The 22,368-nt window shown below is 49.9% G+C and overlaps 1 protein-coding gene across 1 annotated transcript in view; it reads right to left on the minus strand.

The window, feature by feature from the left end:
- The window catches only part of LOC138492821 (involucrin-like), a 195,853-nt gene that overhangs the window by 87,117 nt on the left and 86,368 nt on the right, over positions 1 to 22,368 (minus strand). Inside the window, exon 2 of the mRNA XM_069620171.1 lies at positions 5,809 to 6,026. Within this exon, the coding sequence (XP_069476272.1) occupies positions 5,809 to 6,026 (218 nt within the window). The remainder of the gene's footprint in view (positions 1 to 5,808; positions 6,027 to 22,368) is intronic.

Here is a 22,368-nt window from a genome sequence, read left to right on the forward strand (position 1 = left end):
GCTATCCTGAACTGGCCATCCCCAAATTCATTCAAGGGGGTTCAAAGTATGCTGGGTTTTGCAAACTTCTACCGCCGGTTCATGCCAGGATTTTTGCAAATCGTGCATCCCATCACGTCATTACTAAGGAAAAGCAACAAAAAGTTCCAGTGGACAACAGAAGCTGAGGAAGCTTTCCAGGAACTCCAAGCAAGATTCACATCTGCCCCAATCTTATGCCACCCTCGCCCTGATCTCCTATACCTGGTGGAAACGGACGCCTCAAGCATGGCTATGGGAGCCGTCCTCTCACAAAAGGACCCTGAAATGGGCCAGTTACACCCTGTTGCCTTCTGGTCGTGTAAATTCACACCCCCTGAACTCAATTACGCTATCAAAGACAAAGAACTCCAGGCCATTAAGTCAGCCTTTAAGGCATGGTGGCACTACCTCTTGGGCGCCAGACAAACAATCAACGTAATAACTGACCACCGGAACTTCCAGTACCTAAAAACGGCAAAGGCCCAATCCTCACGACAACTACGTTGGGCTCTTTTTTTTGCTGAATATAACTACGTGATTACATTTCGACCTGGGGTGAAAAACGGGAAGGCCAATGCCCTTTCCCGTATGGGGGTGGAAGAGCAAGGGTATCAGGCCCCTGACCCAATAGCAATCATCCCGAGTGACAAGCTCCTAGGAATCACAGCAACCATAACACAGAAAGAATTACATGAAAAAATCCAAAATCTGATGAGTCCGGAGCAATTACAAGCGTGGAGTGCACAACGAGAACTTTACATGATAAAATATCAGTTGCCCTACTTCAGGAATCGTTCATTCTTACCAAACCAAGAACTACGAGAACAAGTCATGTCCGGTTATCATGATTCCTTGATCGAGGGCCACCCTGGAATCGCTAAAACCCCAGCCAAGGTAAAACGAAATTATTGGTGGCTGCACGTGGCGTAAAGACATTATCCAATTCATCCTATCTTGTGGAGTGTGTGCTCAAAACAAGTCATTCAAGCAGAAACCGGCTGGGCTATAACAACCATTCTAAATCCCACCAGCACCCTGGCACACGTTGTCCCTTGATTTTATAACTGATTTACCACCCAGTCAAGGGTTTAACACTATTCTTGTGGTTGTGGACCTATTTTCAAAAATGGCACATTTCATTGCTCTTAAGGGGCTTCCAAATGCTTCCACTCTGGCAAAGGTATTTCTTGAAGGCATCGTACGGCTCCATCGGTTTCCTTCAGGTTAGGTCTCAGACCGAGGTACTCAATTCATATCTAACTTCTGGAGAAAATGCTGCTCTATGACCCAGATCGCCATCCGGCTATCCACCAGTCACCATCCCCAGACGGATGGTCAAAGTGAGAGGACAAATCAGATGGTCGAGCAGTATCTGCGTTGCATGTTACACCAAGCTGAAGGAAGCTGGTTCGACCTATTATGGATAGCTGAATATGCTTATAATAATTCCCTACACACCAGCACTGGGCAAACATCCTTTTATACCATGTATGGCAGGCACCCACGTACTTCTGAGTTGGACGTTCCTACAACCCTGGAAATGCCAGCAGTCAAAACCTTGCACACAACCATTTCTCAAACCTTTTGAAGGGCAGCTGAACACCTACTTCAAGATAAGAATCGCCAAAAGAAGTTTGCTGATCCACACCGAGCAAAGGCCCCCAACTACCAAGTGGGAGACAAAGTTTGGCTGGCATCTAAACACGTGTCCATTAAAGGAACCCAAACTTTCTGTCCAAGATACCTGGGTCCATTCACCGTCACCTCCGTGATAAATCCTGTGGCGGTCAGATTAGCTTTGCCGTCAAACATGCAAATTCATCCTGTGTTCCACGTGTCTCTCCTTAAACCTGTTCAACCTGGGACTCGAGTAGCAACGCCACCGCAGCCAGTAGTAGTCGCCGGGGAGCCAGAATTCGAAGTCAAGGACATCCTAGATTAAAAGTATGTCAGATCCAAATTATACTACTTAGTAGACTGGAAGGGGTATGGTCCACAAGACAGGACATGGGAGCCTTGTGAGTACATCCATGCACCTCGCTTGCTTAGACGATTTCATCAAAAAAATCCAACCAAACCAGTACTAGATAGAAGAGCCACCTTGAGAGGGGCCTTGGGGGGAGTGCTGTCATGATTCCTGCCCCTCATGACAGCACTCCAAGATGTCAGCTGGACCCAGGCCACGATCACCTACATGGCCCTCAAGGGCCTCTCCATCCCTCCGAAGACCCACTTGGAGTCAGACTTGGCACTTGTGGCACTAGACTCACTCACTCCCATAGGATAACATTGGGGATTGGACTTGTAGTGCATTGATGGGGACAAGATGGATGCCCCCTAATATTTCAGTTCCCAGAACTGCATGTGCGGTCTAGTCTTTTGGGTGTGGTTCAGCCCAGAGGCACCTGGGATACCCAGAGACTATTTAAGCCACACCCAGGCTGAGAAACATGCTTTGCGTTTTCTGCACCTGCAGCATGACACTCACCGTGTTCGAATCTGTCTCCAGTAGGCCTGCATCTTTCTTCTGCGCTCAGCTCCTGCAAGAACAAGAACACCGTTAGGAACAGCCTTACCTTGTGGCGCTTCTGCCCATCAGTCATCACTCCTTCTGTTCTGCGGGCATCTTCGGCGGTGTCATTCCCATCCCGGCACGCCGCTTCCTAAGGAAAAGGGAAAAGAACAGAAAAAAAGGCATTAGTAAGCATTCTGCAAATCTTCGCTTATTTTTAAATACTGTACGAGCTTCAAACGCTTACCTGAATCCCAGCCGCTCTGGGGGAACTCTGTCTCTGGAACTTCTCATCCATCTGCAAGAGGGAAAAGACACTCCAGGTTAGCGTGGAAACATCTAGATGCGCCGCATACCGCACTTACCCACCGCATTTGTTTTTCATAACCGGCATCCACGCTGAAAACGTTGCAGCACCTAAAAGACACAGAAAAAGAACTCAGGTCAATGCAAATACGAAAGGGGTGCATTGCGCATCTCGCTCTCACTCACCTTCAGCTCTACTCATCTCAGCAGCATGCCGCCATCCCTGGACGCCGGCCATCATCTAAGGAAGGAAAGGAATGAAGTTAGAGAACTGTTCAAAAGACTCATTATACTTACCTGTCAGACTCTTGCCAGTGAAGTAACTGGGCAGCAACGAGCCCGCATCAATCAACGCGCCCCGGCGCTGAAGGCAGGATGGAGAGCGCACTGTTGAAGAAAACAAGGTGAGCTGTGGATCAAAGGGAAGGGTTGGACCCCGGGGAAGAAGGGGTTCAAGCTCACAGAGACAATAGGGAGTTAAACTCTACCAATCCTGTGTTTCAGGCCCAGTCTCCAGTCGAATAGCCTCCAGGGAAGGGTTCGGGGTCGTAAGAGGTCAGAACAGGCTGAGTGATGTCCTCTTGGATACCAGGTGAGCATTACAATCATCGACCCATGTAAACAATCTTGCAGTTTTAGGCCATTGGTCTTTGTATTCTTTCTCTGCGTTCATCACAACTTATTCCCATTGTCCTGTTAATGCTAGTGTTTTACACACAACTAATCCATCAACCCATCCTTCAGGAGTGAGCACTGCTCCTTTAATTCATAGCTGGCCTCTTTCCCAGCATTCTCGTCTTCATATTGGAGAGTTATATTTTCTTCTATCCTGATTCCTGCTCCATTTTTTCCAGGCAGTTCATATTTTATTATTTGATGCTTTGGGGCCGATTCATCGAACAAATGCGACGCAAGCTGGCGCAAGCATGAAGAAGTAAGCGCAAGCGCACGATTCATGGAAGGGCCTGCGCGTATTTTCTCCGGTCTGTGCACCAAATACGCGCGTGGCGCACACGGGCACACACGTCACTGCAACATCCCAAACACCGGACACGACGCGCACAGCAAAAGGGCACAACGTTAGCACACACACCAAAAAGGGGGCGGAACACGGGGCGGAGCACGTGAAATGGGGAACAACGCATGAAAAAGAAGGCATAACTAGGGAAGTACTGCAGGGAAATACATGGAACGCCCACACGCACACGAACAACACGTATTCATGGATTCGAATAGGGGAAACCCGCGCGTGCCAAAAGACGCACACAGGCATCAACACGTCCGCCATACGAAGGCAGGCGGAAGCATTCCCGCGCGCATTATAAAAGGGCACGCAAACAACAAACATGTATATACAGCTACGATGAATGCCCCGTTTGTCGCAGCACTGATCGCTGGGAAAGGTAGTCCGGAGGCAAATTTTCCTGCAGAAAGGGCATAAAAGCTTTTAATAAGGCTGGCAAGTTTCCTGTGTGTGTGTCTTCATGCTGGTTGTCACTGGGCCATGTCTGAGACCTAAATCCGGCCCCCTCCCACCATCAGTGTGACTTTGACAGACAAAGGGTGCAGGCTACTGCCGACAGCATGAAGTGCATCAAGCACATATACAGGCAAGAAAAGAACATACATCACAATCAACATCAATAAATGGACATATCAATAATGTACTCACCAAAATTGATTGCAGACATGCCGTGGAGAAAACATACATTATCCCCCCTAGTGGTGTTAACACAAGTAGAACAGCAGCAAACAGGCCACAGATATGATGAAAGTCCAATGCCCTTGTGTAAATGGTTATAACGATAGGGGAAGCAGGGGTGGCATATGTGAGTCAGGACCTCAAGCTGCAAACACATACACGAGACAAGCTTGAAGGGCCCAGCTGGAACAGACAGTGGATGCTTTCAAAAGCCACAAAGCACCACACCGTCACATGAATGCACAATAGACAAGCAATTTTAAACTATATTAACTAATTAAACTAACTATAAAAAAAAAATGGCCACATACGACCCGGGGGGTAAGGCACCCAGGAGGGGGGAGGTACAGGGTGCACCTCAACACCCACATGCGATGATGTTGAGATTAAAAAAAAAACTCCATGGGCTCAACGCCTGCACAGCCCGACCTGTGTGGGAGATAAGTCATCATCCTCCTCACCCTCTGACTCAAAAGGTTGACGTAGCACAGTACCCTGACCACGCCTATGCGCAGCTTGCCCCTCGTCGGCAGCAAGTCTGCGGGAGCGGTGAGCCTGGTTCTGTGCAGTGATTACACGTAGGTCAGCATGAAGAACCTCGCGTGATACGCATGCTTCCTCTTGCAAGGTAGCACGTGTAACACAGAGTTCTTCCTGCATGGCCTGGCAGGACATCTGGAACACCGCCCGACAAGAACATATCTCAGCCGAGATGGTATTCTCAAGCTGCTCCAATCTCTCCTCTGTTCGCTTCCTCTGGGTCATCAAGAGCACACCCAGAGTAGATCAGAGGGATCGATGGTCATCCCTCAGGGCCTCCCTGTGTGCCTCTGCGTGAGCAGCAATTGCTTGATGCAGAGACACTATTTCAGCCCGGTGTGCCCTGTCTGAGGCCGCCATGCCCAGCCTGAGCTAGCGGGCCATGGACTGTGCTGCCCGCTGCTGGAGATCCACCTGCCTACCAGGGGGGAGCACGGATTGGGCCACACGTTTCATGCTCTGAGCGATATTATCAATTGCTGCCCCCTGGCTTGCTCCCACTCAGTATAACCCGTTGCATGCTTGAGGAGCCGCGGTCCTTGTTGGGGTGGCACCGCCCGCGGCTGCAGGACTATATTCCTCTGTTGATGTGATGCCCCAGGCACATCAGCAACTAGTGTGGAGTGTGAGCGTGCATACCATCCACCACAGGCGGAGGTCTCACCACCGTCTGGCCCCTCAGTGCAGGTGTCGCGGACAGAGGAGCGTCCACATCAGAATCACTTACTGTTGACGAATGGACATGATGCGCATCCACCTCACCATTGTCGTCAGAGTGATCATCCGGGCTAGACTCATAGCCAGCCCTAGACACGAAGGTCTGGAACACAAGTGGGTTCTCGTGGTCTACCACCCCACTATCCCCACTTGTGCCGGGCTGCTGGTGTGATTGCAACCTTGTGCCTGGCATGGCAACAGCATCCTCTGGCTCTGATGCGTCATCATCTGAAAAGGGGAAAAAAACAAACATGAGTACACATGTCAGAGGCACATAACCCATACACACATAGACATCACATCGACAGCCAACACATGAAGCAGACATGTCATACACAAATGAGAACCTGGCATGCATCCAGTGGCATTGATATGCAAACACATCCCAAAAGCAGAAATGGATGTGTCTAAATAGTAAAGCCTACACAAGTACAAAATGTAGTATATCACCTCCATCAGACACCACCTTGGTCAGGCACATGTCACAGGCAGAAAAGACAGGTGCCAACAAAGAGATGGCACATACCATAAGCATGTCTGAACTGCAAATTGACCACTGCTGCAAGTGAATCCAAACACACAATGACACACGTAATATGCATGTACACATGCATCACTAAACCATCAACACCAATATAGCTTCATCCATCTGCAGCTCGGCCCGTACTGGGTGTCATGGGCCAAGTAGATATATTGAATGTCCCAAACAAAGCAAGGGCCTGCAACCAGGCATGAGGGACCATAATGCCCAGTACGGTCCAAGCTGCAGGAAATGAAGCCTCCACAACACCTCTCAGGGCCTGACTGAGCCCATTTTGCTATGATTGTGCCCTATTCCATCATTCCTTGTGTAAATTGTTCACGTCCAGGCCCCACCAAATTAGTTAAGTGGGCCTGGGCATACACATACTGCACAAGAGTGCACCTTCAGGATTATGCCAGTTGAACATAACGTGCGCAATGCTGAAATCTCACCAGCATTAACGTCAATCAACTACATATTAGTCAGTCAACTAAAAACCTGCAGAAGACACATGTGTAAATGAAAACTCACACACACATAAGTGAGTAGCCGCAATGTTGCACCACCCAACGTTGAAGCTGCTTGCATATGTACATGTGAAAGCATTCAAAAACACCCCTTTCCCCATACACCTGTATTGTGAACATGAACAGCATCTAATACAGCAAAGCTAGCAGCTACAACGCTGCTTGCTTTGATGTATGTGAAAGTGTACACATACACACGTGAAGGCAGCTCCGCAGTCATTACAACCCGATTGGCAGGCTACATTCAATCTGTGCCCTATGCCAGTTGGTATAGGCCACAGATTGACCAATCAACTTTTCTAAACAACCACTAGGGAGTTCCAATACTGAATACATGTGTCACAGGATGCACCTGTGCCTGTGGCATTCATGACAGAGAAGGGATGAAAATCTGACCATACATGCCAGATCACTTTGACATTGCAGCAGTGAGTACGCATGTAGAACGGTGTAACATGGCTCAGAAGTGGGTTGATGCAGTGCAGAACATGTGTACATTACCCACTATCTACATGAACAAGTACCTTATGATGTCTATCAATAAACATGAAGGCAGTGTAAGGGCAAGTTCAGGCATCACGTGCAATGTGCATGCAATGGGTTGCATGGCTACAAGCACACCCCCCCCCCCCCCACGTGTGCAGAAGCCACTACACCAGTTGAACAGAGTCAGGGGGCCTGAAACAGTGGGAGGCCTATGCCCCACACAGACTGTGACACCCTAAACATGTGCGTGATGCAGGACTGAGCCAGAGTGGGCCTGAAATGGATGATCAAATGCCATTAAATGTATGACATCTTGGACACGTACTACAATGATCATCCGGGCAAGGACACATAGGGGTATGCATGGAATGCATATGGAGCATGAATGGGCACTCATGTCCCTGTGGAGCATCTGCCATCTGCACAGTCCGAGTGAGACACCCTGCATCAAGGATAAAGGATGTACCCCACTGTATGCGTCTGGCAGGTTGGCAGGGGGAAGTGTGCATGTACACAGGAGCGTTGAACAGGCCATTGCAGTACACCAACATGATACCCACCAGGTGCAACCTTCCTCCTCTTGGACAGTGGTCCAGACCCTGACTGGCACATGCCGTCCCGATCAGTAGGGGCAGCGGAGCTGGTGGATTGAACCAACGGAGTGCCAGGTGGAACAAGGATGGGAGCCCTGACTTGTGACAGTGGCTGCTGGGTGCCCTTGACTTGACCCTGCGCAGCAACATCTGCTGTGCCAAGGTCATTGACCGGGACTGTCCTGGATGGTAGACTCACAGCCGGGGTGGTGTCGGGTGCATCTGCCCATGCACTTGCCGACACCCGGCTGCTCGGGGCAGTAGATGACAATACTGCCCCAGGGACCTGTGCCTCGGTCAGGGCAGACCTGCGTGCACTTACCCTGTGCCTCCTGAACTCCTGGAAATCATCCAGGGACTCTTCAGGTGCCAACGCAGCATTCACAGGCCGACCCTGAGCCTGGGTGGTGGTGTCCACAGCTGCACCTGCAGCTACCACTATCCTTGGGTCCGTGGTAGTCGATGAAACAGACTGCTGGGTCACATGGATGCCAGTGCCAGATGCAAGAACTGCATCTCCCATAACCACAGGGGGTGGTGGCATGACTGCACCAAGATGTGGCACAACATCGTGCCCAACTGGTGCACCCCTGCCTCTTACCCCTCTGCGGCCTCCCTGGACACCCTGGAGTCACCCTATTCCCTGGTCATCCCGGCCACATCCCTGACCACAACCACCACATGGAATACGCCCAGCTGAGGCTCCCCTCACCTTTCGTGGCCTCCCAACCATGGCACAGATGGAGTAGTGTTGGCACAGATGGAGTACTGCCAATGGGAGGTGTACACAACAATTGTCCTGGGCAATTGGGGTGCAGGGGGTGGGATAAAAGATGTTAACAGCACCCCTGTGCACCTGCAAGGCTGTATGTGACCCCGGTGGTAAAGTGATGGGTCAAGCAACGCTCAGGCACCCCAAAACTGCAGTAAAACTATGCACGCAACCCCATGTGTGTGGAATTAACTTCCCGCAGTACGCGGTGACACCCAGGGACATGGAAAACATGTACGTGTGGGACACGCAGGCTATTATGACCTCGAAAACGGGTACGCAATACACAGGGGCGCCCGCAGTGGGAAAAATAGCATGCTCGACTCACCGTCTGAATAGCGTGATAATGAAAAACACACGTAGCCAATACCCCTGCCAAAAGAAGAGATACGTCCTTGATCCGCTGTGAAGTTGTGATGGTGCGCGAAACAACCAGAAGTAGCAACACACGTCGGTCTCCACGAAAGGCACGTACAGCGAACTGCTGGCCCCGCTCACCTTTAACCCGTGCTGAGGGAAACGCCCGCACGCATCACGTCACTTATACGCTTAGGCCCTTTCCTCGAATAACATGCATTAACACGTGATGTGCTGTTTTTTCACGTGCTGAATCACTATGCACCCATGATGAGGGGAACGCCCGCGCCTGTCACGTCACAGATGTGCTTATGCGCTAAGGGCCTTTCCTCAAATTACACGCTGACGTGCAGTTTTTTTCACCTGCCAAATCACTCCGTATCAAGCTGGCCACGCAACAACACACGGAAGACCACACTCCTGCCCAGAAGGCCATTTTCCTATCCCCTAGAGACCCGAGCCGACTCCCATCAGCCATCTGCTGCTGCCTGTCTGCCTGATGGCCAGGTGCCCTGCTATTTGGTGCTGCACGTCAGCCATCTGCAGGGGTCCAGTTGCTTTGACCACCCCTGCTGGAACAGAAGACTCCCGACTGAAGTTTCATCGTTCCACAGCCTAACACCAGGACCCAGTTGTCCACCCACACCTGCCTCAGGGGTTGCCATGTTGGGGCAAACACCATCAGAGACCATTGGCGACCCCCAGCCAGAGAGGCAGAGGGCTACCAGCTTCAGTGATAAGGAAGTTGGGATCCTGGTGGAGCAAGTCCTGGTGCATTTTGATGCCCTCTACGGAAGAAGACGCACCAACAAGGATGGACGTGAGGGGATCTGGAAGGACATTGTGGCTGCCATCAACGTGGAGGGGGTGGCAGTCCGCAACATACAACACGTCCGGAAGCGCTGGGAGGACTTCAGGTCCAGGACCCTCAAGAAGGCCCGGTGCCCCTTGGAGGCAGCAGATGCAGTGGGGCACTGGGCCCAGTTTACCACGCAGCAGATGAGGGTCCTGGAACGCATTAAGCCTCGAGAGGCAGAGCAGTCCAGAGTCGAGCGGTAAGTGTCCATGCATGCTTATTGGACGCAGTGCATGTTGAGGTGTGCCAGGAGTGTGCAGTTTGGAAATATGTCTGAAAAGGCCCATGTATGGATGTGTATGTGCAGGGACATGACCATGGTGCCTGTGAGTCCTGTCATGTGTGATGCACATCAATGGTGTATGTGTTTGAAAGCATAATGCACAACTGCATGTGGAGATGCACACGTGTTGGCATTTCTGTGCATGTTCCATGGCAGGGATGGGGTGTGACACATGGATGCTGGTTCCACCTTCATGTACGTGCACGGCATACATGTGCCTGTGTGTGTTTAACATTTGTGCGACTGTAAAATGCCATGGATGCATGTGACACAGACATGTAGGAACCCAATTGGCATATGTGATATAGTTGCCGATGATTGCACTGTGACAGGTGGTGGATATGTACAGGTGCATGTCTGTCTGTTGGCGTGTTTGCATGTGTTAGGCACTCCCCATGTTGCTTGTAACATCATGCCAACCTTCAGATGTTCCTGCTGTTGTGTGTGTATGGATGATGCTGCTTGCTGCACGATTCCTGTTAATTTGTGCATGTGTGTGGGTTCAAATGATATGAGTGTTGGGGAGTGTGATGTCATCTGTGAAGTTTGAGACTGACACTCATGTGCAACTGTCATGTGTGTATCGACCATTGTACAGTGCCCTGATGCCTGTGTTCTGTCTCTCCCTGTCTGCAGCGTCGACTGATGAAGAGAGCGGAGACGGTGCTGTGGAGCACAGCAGCAGGGATCACACCACCAGCCGTAGACGCAAGGCCTAGCTCTCCTCCCACGTGGTCATCTCTTCCCAGAGTGAGGAGTCTGGTGCCGCGTCCATGGCCGAAGCTGCCCAGGGAAGGTCCAAGAGGTGGAGGTTGGAGGTGGACTCCTCGGCAGCAGTAGGAGCAGCTGAGCCCACACAGGGGCCAATGGAGGAAGATGGCACGGAGTCATCCAGGTTGGTGGGGGGTTTGGTTGAGGAGGAGGCCATGGAAGGCCCACGCACTGGGCCTGGAGGGAGCTATTGCACTGGTGCTAGTGGTGCAGTCCAGGGGCAGGGACAGGAGGCAGCACAGGCCGCCGTGGAGGTGCCTGTGTGTAATCCTGTCCCCGATCCTGTGTTTACATCATCCTGCACCAGCAGGGATGCCTTCCTCCAGACCCGTTTTCAGGGAGTGGATGCGCATACAACAACTGGCCTTCCTCTCCCTGCAGACGTGGCGATCCGGGACCGTGTTGAGCCTGTCCTAGTTGGGATGGCGTTGTGTCAACATGGCATTCGGGATGACGTGCAGGGTTCTCGTCTGGACAGTGCACGTCATTTCGAATACCTCTTTGGCCATGTCAGCCTACTAAGACAGGTCACCAGGTCTGGGTTCCTCCGTATGTTGGATCTTACACCGACCCCCTCCTCAACTGAACCCCCTATGCGCCAGTCGTCCTCTGTGCCATCTTACTGCCCAAGTCTCACCTGGGCACCCTGTGTAGCTGCCCCTGAGCCAGCGGCCAGGCTGGTGGAGGACACATCCCAGCCACAGTCGGGAGTCTGAGGTCCAGCAGGGGTGGCCACCACACCAACTGGACCCCAGCAAGAGGAGGACGTGCAGGCATCGACAGGCAGGGCACATGCACGGCAGCAGCAGGCTCAGGGTGGGAGCGATGATGGCTCAGGGCCATCAACATAACAGGGGCAGGCATCGGCCAGAGGGCAGGAGGACCCTGGATTGGGAGTGTCTTCCGTGTGGCAGCGGTTGGGCTAGCAGATAGATGCGGAGCCGCGGCGGGCAGAGGAGGCACAGCTCACAATGGTCAGGGCAGAGAATTCCATGCACCGGGCATTGAGGCGGGCTGAGTGCCTCGAGGAAACTCGCAGGGAGTTGAGGGATTCCATGGCTTCATCCCTGCGAGACCTCGAGTCGGGGCCTGTTGGCAGGTGCCGTCACTGCTGGTGGGGTCGGGGACATGAGTCGGGGCCTGCTGGCAGGTGCCCGTCACTGGGGGTGGGGTGGGGGACTTGAGTCAGGGCCTGATGGGTCACACAATGCTCAGTCATCCCAAAATAGCATGAAAATGAGATACAGGACCCCTATAGCCCACGTGCGTGTAATAAAACACACGCAACATGGTGGGGCAGCCCACGTCCGTGTAAAAATGAACAGACGCAGCAAGCTGTGACAGCCAGGAAATAAATAAAAGCGTGCGTGGTCAACACACGGGCTAGTATGACCGAAAACAAGGGGTACGCGACAAACGGACACCCGCAGTGAGAAAAATAGCATTTGCGACTCAACGTCTGCCATGCATGTAGTAGAAGAACGCATAGGCAACACACCCACCATAAGGTGAAGTACGCACTGTAGCCGCTGTGTAGTAATCGCATGTGAACCTCAACGTCTGGAAAACACACGCACCGCTATCCACGATAAGCATGTACAGAGTGATGGAAACCCACGTGGGACCTTTAACCCGTGCCGAGGGAAATGCCCACGCGTGTTACGTCACAGACACGCTTATGTGCTAAGGGCCTTTCCTCGAATTACACGCTGACGTGCAGTTTTTTCAAGTGCCAAATCACTCTGTATCAAGCTGGCCAAGCAACAACACACGGAAGACCATGCTCCTGCCCAGAAGGCTGAATTACTGCCCCCCAGATCCCTGAGCAGCCTCCCACGATCCATCTGCTGCTGCCTGCTTGCATGCCTGCTGCCACTGTCCCTGCCATTTGGTGCCTGCACATCTGCCACCTGCAGAGGTCCAGTTGCTGTGACCACCCCTGCTGGAACAGAGGACTCCCGACTGAAGTTCCATTGCTCCACAGCCAGCCCCAGGACCCAGTTGCCCACCCACACCTGCCTTGGAGGTTGCCATGTCAGGGCAAACACCATCAGAAGACCACTGGCGAACCCCAGCCAGAGAGGCAGTGGGCAACCAGCTTCAGTGATAAGGAAGTTGGTAAACTGGTGGAGCAAGTTCTGGGGCATTATGATGTCCTCTTCACACCATTGCGCGCTGACAATGAAGAACGGAAGAGGATCTGGAAGGACATAGTGGGTGCCGTCAACGCGCAGGGTTGGCACCCCGCGACATGAAACACATCCGGAAGCGCTGGGAGGACTACAAATCCAGGACCCTCAAAAAGGCCTGGTGCCTCTTGGAGGCAGCGGATGCAGTGGGGCACCAGGCCCAGCTTACCACCCATCAGATGAGGGTCCTGGAGTGCATTCGCCCAGTGCTTCACCACCAGTTCCTCAGGATTCAGGCCCGTCTGGAGTCGAGTAGTAAGTGCCCAGGCATTCACGTTTGAAACAGTGCATGTTGAAGTGTGGGTGTAGTTAGCTACTCGGCTGCATGTGTGACGTGGGTCATGTATGGATGTGTGTGCAGGGACATGATGGTGCTGCATGTGAGTCCAGTCAGGCGTGTCCCACATGGATGGTGTATGTGTTACAATGCATCATGCGGAGCAGCATGCGGAATGCACACATGTATGCATGCCTGTATGCGTACTTTAACATGTTTGGGGTCTGAGAGATGTGTGCTGCTGTCATGGACATGCATGGTGTACATGTCTGTGTGTCTGAGTAGTGTGTGCGCCATGGATGCATGACACATGTCCGTGACGATGTGTTGAATCACTGATACAGCCTACTCATTCTTGTATCCAATGTGTCTGGGAGTATACAGGGCCAGATGCATGACCCTCCGTTGATGTGTGTGCCTGTGGTCAGCATGTCCCATGATGCATGTGAGTTTCAGCACACCATGAGATGTTTCTACGGTGACTTGGACATGGATGCAAATGTTCGTTGCATGTGCCATGCCTGTTTCTGCATGTGTTTTGCCTGCACTGACCAATGTGTTGTGGAGGGACATGATGGAAGTGATGTTTGACAGTGCCACTCATCTGCTATTGCTTCCTGTCTAGGGGACTATTGTACAGTACCCTAATGCTTGTGTTCAATGGCTCCATTTACACAGTGGTGAGTGAAGTAGAGGGCGGAGACGGCGCTGTGGAGGAAACCGGCAGGGATGCCTCCACCGGCCGGCGACGCAAGGCCCAGTCACCCTCCCAGGAAATTCCATCATCCGGGAGTGAGGCGACTGGTGCTGCGTCTGCCACTACGGCTGCAGCGGAAGGGGCGGGTGAGCCCCCACAGAGGCTTGCGACGGCAGAAGACAGTGTGGAGCCACTACTGAGACGCACATGGGGCCTGGTGGGGGTGGTACCACTGGTGCAAGTGGTGCAGTCCAGGTGCAAGAGCAGGAGGCAGCACAGGTCGCCGCGGAGGGGCCTTTGCATGTCACTGTCCCTGAAACTGTGACTGCATGACCAGGCACCAGCAGGGATGCCCCATCCCAGGCCCGTCCACAGGTAGGGGGGAGGTCCACGTCATCTGGCACTCCTCTACCTGCGGACGAGGGGACCCGTGACAGGATTGAGTCCATCCTGATTGGGGTCGTGTTGCGCACACATGCCATTTGTGATGACGTGCGGGGTTCCTGGGTGGACCACACACGTCATCACGAAGAGCTGTACGGCAACGTGTCCCAGTTGGGAGGGATGATGGTCGGGGGTTTCCTCCATGTGTCAGCCAGTCTTGCGGCCCTCTCCTCCTCTGTGCACACTATACGCCAGTCGTTCTCCGTGCCGTCTTCCGGCCCAGATAACACCAGGGCCCCCTGTGGACCTGTCCCAAACAACGCAGCCAGCCTGGTGGAGGACACATCCCTGCCACAGTTGGGTGTCAGAGGTCCAGCAGGGGTGGCCACCACACCAACTGGACCCCAGCAGATGGAAGATGTGGCGGCATCATCGGGCAGGGCAGGTGCACGATGGAGCCGGGGGATTCAATCAGCCCGGAGGCCATTGTGGTGGCAGAGGCAGTTGCGTCGGAGGCAGCAGCAGGCTCAGTGAGGGAGGCATGATGGCTCGGGCCATCAACAACCTGGGGGCAGGCATCGGCCGAGGGGCAGGAGGACCCTGGACTGGGAGTGTCTTCCGTGTGGCAGCAGTTGGGCCAGCAGAAAGATGCGGAGAGGCGGTGGGCGTAGAGGGCATGGCTCAGGATGGTCAGGGAGGAGAACTCCATGCACCGGGTTTCGAGGCAGGTGGAGGGCCTCGAGTAAAATCAAAGGGAGTTGAGGGATTCAATGGCTGCATCCCTGCGAGACCTTGAGGCCAGGGAATTGGCCCACCTCCAGAACATCGAGGTGGAGTTCGATGATGCCCTGGCCCAGAACATCAAACAGTGAGCCTTGGGACTAGCCTGCCTTTTTGTACATAGTTATTTATTAGGTAGGTTTTTTTGCAGGTTTCCTTTGGATTGTTGGGCTCATGGACCCTTGAATTTTACTTTGTATATAGTTATGGACCAGATTTGACATTACATTTTTTTTTTTTACCATGGAGGAATGGTTTAGTCTTTTTTTTTAACTTTGATTTTTGTTTTATGGAAGGACACTTAGGAGGCATTTTTCTTTGGATTTAATTGATTTCATCATTATTATTTTTTCATTTCTTTCAGACATCCTTTTATTAATATTCTTTTTCATGTGTAATTTCGTTTCATTCATTCTGTTTTGTATATAATACATTTTTGTTTTTTACTTCATTTGTGTGGTCTTCTCTCATTGGTTTTGTGCATGTCACAATGTGGGTTTTCTCAGTCATGTGTCGCCATTGTGTGGGTCTGACGGACTTGTATTCATGCGCATACTGGTTATTTGGGAACTATCATGACATGGGGATTTCAATGTGGAGTGGATGGAATGATTGGTTGGGTGTTTGGACTGGGGTGGCGTGGGGTGGGATTTGGGTGGCCATAAGGGCCATGGATCTGGATTGTGATGATGTGTTGGGTGGGGGGCATGAGTCGGGGCCTGCTGGCAGGTGCCCGTCAATCGTGGGTGGGGTGGGGAACATGAGTCGGGGCCTGCTGGCAGGTGCCCGTCACTGGGGGACCCCACCCTGGCCATGCCCCACAGGCAGCCCATCCACCGTGACCATGACCCGCAGGCAGCCCATCACCTCAGTACATGACCCGCAGGCAGCCATTCACCCGCAGGCAGCCCATCCACCGTCCCCATGCCCTGTAGGCAGCCCATCCACCATGACTCGCAGGCAGCCCATCCACCCTCCCCATGCCCGCAGGCAGCCCATCCACCATGACCCGCAGGCAGCCCATCCACCTTCGCCATGCCCTGCAGGCAGCCCAGCCACCCTCCCCATGCCACAAAGGCAGCCCACACTACAGGGAAGACTTTTTCCACGCATTTTATCTGACGCAAGCGGGGTACACGTATTCGGAGGGGTGCGCGGGGAGTTTTACACGTGATTTTGCTGGCACGCGCGGGGTACGTGTATTCCGAGGGGTGCGCGGGGAGTTTTACGTGCGATTTCGTTGGCGCGAGTGGGGTATTTGTATTCCGAGGGGTGCGCGGGGAGTTTTACACGTGTTTTCGTGGTTGGGGGGCTGTATGCTGGTCCACTGGCCTTTGTGCCATGTACTGGATTTGTGCAATATTTTTGGCGCACGTGTGGGGTTGGGGCGTAACTGGCACTGCTGCAGGGTCGCTGCGCCACTCTGCGCCACGGCTGCTTATGGATGTATAAATCCATGAATACGCTGTGCACCAAAATGGGTTTTGGCGCACGCGGCTGGTGCAGACTGCCATACGCACACTCTGTGCACCAGCCGTGTGCACCACTTGTGCACTGAATTCTGTGAATGACCCCCTTTTTTCTCTTGGTTTTCTCTTGACCTTACATCTTGTACATAATTGTCTTCTCTTTGAGATGTCTTTTTATTCACACATACTATGGATGCTGTTCTTCCTTGGAATTGTCCTCTTGTCAGGCAAAGTGCAAGGCACGTCAGGCAATGTGCCTTTTTCACTGATACTTCTGTTGCTATGAATATTTTAGATGTTCCTAAAGCATAAGGTATAAGGGAACCAACATAACAGCTTTCATCTGATGTTTTTCTCCCAACTTTTTCATGTGCTGATACCATAGATTATTTTTTAAATGAGTGGAATTGTCGAGATACGTATTTATATTTTCATGGTTCTCCTCAATATCCCTTTTAAATCAAGACAATAGATGTTTAGTTATATTATAGAAAATGCTGTCTATGCCTCTAGTGGGAACAATAGTAGTTGTCTCATTAACATCCTCCATATCTGTATTGTCGTTTTTTTGATATCTCTAGACATCATCATAATAAGGAAGAAAACACAAATCATAATGCAAAATGCAAAATGATATCACAATTTTTACTCTATGAAATCATATTGACTTTCAGGATGGTAGTGAATTTCTGACATTTTGAAACCTCTCCATTTTGTATTTACTTTAATATGCCAATCTGTTATCTCCTTTTGGAGCACACATTTATCAAAAACTGTAAGATAATTGCCACTATTTTTCTAAAAATGATATGATTATTCTTTGGATTACTGAGAAACGTCACTATATTCACATATCAACTTATTAGAGCTGGATAAGACTGGAATATGTAGGAAAAAACAACATACAAGAGTGTGTATATAGTGTCTACAATAGGTATCATGATAAATTAAATGTGGTTCTTTACTTCTGTCTCCGGTTCTTCTGTCCCATTGTCCCTTAACCCTATCTAGAAAAGAAGAAACCTTCCCAGGATAACTGTAAGTCTATTTACTCTTTGTCAAATGTGAAAAGATTGATCCCTTGTATAAGGTGCTTTTATGTGCTCATCATTCTTCTTGTTCTTGCTTCTTGGTCATCGAACGAGTCTACATGCGTGGAACTACTTCTCTTGCTTCACTGAGGGCAGCTGCAGGAGGGGACAGTGTTTCTCCTTTGTATGGCTTGATATCATATGAATGTAGTCAAGCTCACCGTCCTTTTAACTTAACTGCGGTGGGGCTAACTTCCTCCACCTCGTAAGGACCTTCAAAACGAGGTGTGCTCCAGGTACGCACATATTTCCATAATAGCACTTGGTCTCCTGGATACAAAACAGGTAGCTGCCATCTGTTTTTGACTTGTTGAGACATGAAACAAATACTTTCAGTCATTGTTGTTAGGTAACGGTGCATCTCATCACCCAATGCCTTCGCTACACTGTGGGCATCAGTTCTTAACCTAGTTGGAGGAGCAAGTGGGGTTCTCATACAGCGTCCAGTCAACAACTCATGAGGAGTTGGATGGTGATCTCAACCAGGTTGATTTCTCAGGGCATATCGGGCAAATGGTAGGCAATGTAGTCATCCCTTTTTTAAGGTCATTTTGAGCTTTGCTATTCTTTCCTTTAATAGTCAGTTTAATCTCTCACAGCCACCATTCACCTGTGGGTGATAAGTGGAGGAAAACGTGTGCTTGATATCTAACAGGAGAAGTATTTGTTCAAACTTCTCATTTACAAAATGCGGTCCATTGTCAGACCGCAAAGCCTTGCACACACCCCACCTGGGGAACACCTTGCGTACAAGGAACTTGGCGGCATACGAGGCATCAGGGTGCGTACATGGACCAGCCTCGATCCATCTAGAAAAAGGACATGCTACGACCAGCATATACCTGTAGCCTTTGCATGTCTGTAACATATTAACATTATCTATATGTAGATGCTGAAATGGGCCATTCGGTCTTGGAATTGCTCCTCTTACTGTTTGCAAAGTGTGCCCTGCACTACAGTTCTGGCCCACAATGCAATTTACAATAAACTGTGCCCAATGTTTTAAAAGATTGGGTGATTTGTTAATGGTAAGGCAGAGGTGGAAGGGGAACAAGCTGCGAGGAAGGACTTCCCTTTATGGATGAATTCCAGGGCACTAGGTCTAATAATAGTATGAGTTGATCTAATCTTCAGGACTATACAATCCCATTGCTATAAATGATAATGGGAAATAGGTAAAGTATCAAGTCACTGTTGGGACTGGTCTCTAGTGGGGATGCAAGCCTGTAAGAAAAGGGCCTTCTTTATGGTATGGATTCGGTCTGAAGTTTCAACATCAACAATTAGTTTTTCTTCGGCTGCTGGTAAAAGAATAATTAACATGAGGAGGCCTTCAGCTTTTATCAATTGAATCGTATCCCACTCTGACACCATATGTAAGGAAGGCATGGTATCATTAGTAGACACAGACACAATCAATACAAGTTTCAAAAACCTTTATTTGATATTTTGGTTGGGTTGGTGGAATTCCTAACTGGCACTAACTCTAGAATGGAAGTCATTTTCACCATTAAATTAATAACAAACAGTCCTAGTCAGTCTAGTCAAAGTAAAAGGCCTATATTATGAAAAACCTAAACTTGCTCTCCTTCTCAAAATGACAAATGTGTTAAGGGAATACAAAAGGAAAATGGTGTTAAAGGAAATGTCAGAATAACAACTCCCTTGCCCACATTCAGAACCTCAGGTTCTAGAGAGTTTCCCAAATAGTATAGGTGGATGGCACAGTTCTTTCAGTCTGGCACACTTTGGCTGACTGGTACAATTTAACAGTTCAGGCTTGTGCTTTAATCTTCTGGAAGTTCAGTCACTTCCTTATGCTTCATCAACCTTGTCACAAATATGCAGTTCCACTTTTGACCTTTACTGTAAAGGCTTCCCTCTGCCAGGCTCGAGCCTCTCTTTCACTTTTACCTTTATCACATAGTTCTGCACAGGCTTCCCTCTGCCGGACTCAAGCCTGTCTTTCTCTTCGTGCCACGTTTTGTTTCAAGTGTCTTTTCGCTGTTGAATACTTTTGAAACTGAAAGGATTTTACATAGACCTCTTCATGAACACTTTGACCTCTGCTTCAATAATTCTACAATAAACAATCTTCCTTCTCTTACAACACAAATGGCTCTTGGTACTTGTAGTTTCTTATTTTCTTTAGTTGGCCTTCTTGGCCTCTTTCACAGTTCATATTTTGCCCTCTTGGCATATTCAGAGTTCACATCCTTTGCTTTTCATTCATTCATTCAACTTTCCAATCAACTCAGAACATTTCACAAAGACTTTCAAATGTGCGATTTCACCTTGCAGGACCACTCTGGTACTTTGTACCCATTCCTTTTACAATTCAGCAATTGTCCTTCCCAGTATGCGTTTTACCTGCATACGCGCAACCTTCAACTTTTGTGTTACAGTTACTTTTGCTTTTAACATCAACTAGACTTTGGTTGCCTTTGATAACTCACTTTCATCAACACTCTTCATACAATAGTCAAGGCCATTTACAACGACCCCTCTGCTCCTCCCCAACTCAGTGTTTCACTCTGGAGGGTCGAGGGCTGCTCTCAAGTACTTGCTAGGTTAATTTCTTTCACTCACTCTGTTTCGGTCTTGAAATGTTTACGGATTCCCGAAAGTGTGGGATTATCGCCTGGCTCTCTTTCGATCTTCGTAAATGCAGATTAACCCCTTGGCCTTCCAACTTCCATCACCTGGTTCGCATCACCCCAGAAAGAGCTGTTCTTCCTTGTACCCATCCTTGCTCAACGTGTGTCTGGGTGTGTCACATTTTATTCACCTGAACGGGAGTGTTAACAAGTGGAAGGTGCATATAGTTTAGAATTACGTGCCTGACTCCGCCTGGCAACATTACAGGGACAGAGCCATTGCAGGTCAGTGGAGGTAATCTGCCTGACCTTATTCCTCATCTTCCTCGGCCCAGCAGTGTTGCTAATGTAATGTGAGGAGGAATTATGGGAGCTGGAGTTTCCCATGAAATAAGCAGAGATAGGGGTTAAAGGGGTCTTTGAAAAGGGAGGATACCATGGGCCTCATTACGAGTTGGGCGCAAAGGGATACCGGGCACCGGTAAGGACACGGGTGCCAGTAATCCCTTTGTGCCCTATTCCGAGTTCCCTTAGCGGGTCCCTTCCTTAACGCCTGGTGACCCGTTAAGGGACTTTAGAGCTAATAATGGTACCGCAATTTGGGGTACCGTTATTAGCGCCTTCCCATTGAGCCCTATCAGGGCTCAAATGGGAATGGGGAATGGCTTTTTCAATGGGGACTTACCGGTCCCGCAAAGGTCGGAATAGACTGGTAAGTCCCCATTGAACCAGGGCAGACTCGGTACCGGTATTGGGGGTAGTCATGGTGCAAATAGCGCCATGATTACATCCATCTTCGGAATGAGGCCCCATGTCTCTCCATCAGGTGTTCCTCACCAAATCCCCAAGGACCTCCAATCCAGGTGATCCTCCCCCACTTGTCCACCCCAGGGTAAGGATCCAAAAGTGATGGCATTTCCCTGGCCACCGTTGTACGGGATCCCCGGGGACTAGATTGAGAAACACCCTCTGGTTTTTCACAGTACCTTGGTGTCACTTTAGAGACGAAACTTAATGGTAATGCTCATGTGGATCGATTAGGCATTAGAACTGCACAACTTGCCGGCAGTATTAACGCATTTTCGTATAAAGGTAGGGGTTACTCTGTCTTCTTCTTGACCCAGCTGTATTCTACTAATATCCTACCAGTCATTTTGTACGCGGCTGATTTCTGGCCACTGAGAAGTTTGCAGGACATTTCTAGGCTTGAAATTAAGGTATTAAAAAGATTGTTAAGGTTGCCTGTTTATACATCTACGGAAATGCTTTATTTGGAATTTAACATCTTTCCTATTAGAGAACGTGTCAACCTGAACTGTTAAATTCTACACTGAAAATTAGCACATGCACAAAGAAATTCGCTCATTAACTGGTTGTATGAGGGTTTTTCAAGCAAAATACTCTTTAGTGTTCTGGCACAGATAAAATCAGAGGGTGATAAATGGAATGCTAGGGTGCTTGAAGATATTTCTGCCATGACCCTCGCTTCCTACAAATGAACTATGAAGATCCTACTAAAAACCAACATCATTGAACAGCTGATTGTTAATTTAGCCACCATATCTAATGGACAATGGTTTATTCCATATATAATGGAACGGAAGTATCCTCCTACATACATTCAGCACTTAATTGGTAATCATCTGGTTTGGGACTATATGAAACTTAAATTTAATGGTTAGAACCCTGGAGATTACTGGGGGATGGTTAGTTCCCAAGGAATTAAAGGTTCTGTCGTCTCTGTGGTGAACTTGAATTGGAGTTAGTACCTCATCTCTTGACGCAGTGCATTGCTTGATTTAAGAGAATTAGCCATCACAGTGGTAGGCATTGAATTGTCTATATCTCCTGAAAATCTTTGGGAAATGTTTATTTCTGGTCAAAATGAAGGATGCATTTTCTTTCACCAAGTTGTGGA

Source organism: Ambystoma mexicanum, chromosome 10, assembly GCF_040938575.1.
Source record: "Ambystoma mexicanum isolate Mex_15411 chromosome 10, UKY_AmexF1_1, whole genome shotgun sequence".
Classification (NCBI taxonomy): domain Eukaryota; kingdom Metazoa; phylum Chordata; class Amphibia; order Caudata; family Ambystomatidae; genus Ambystoma; species Ambystoma mexicanum.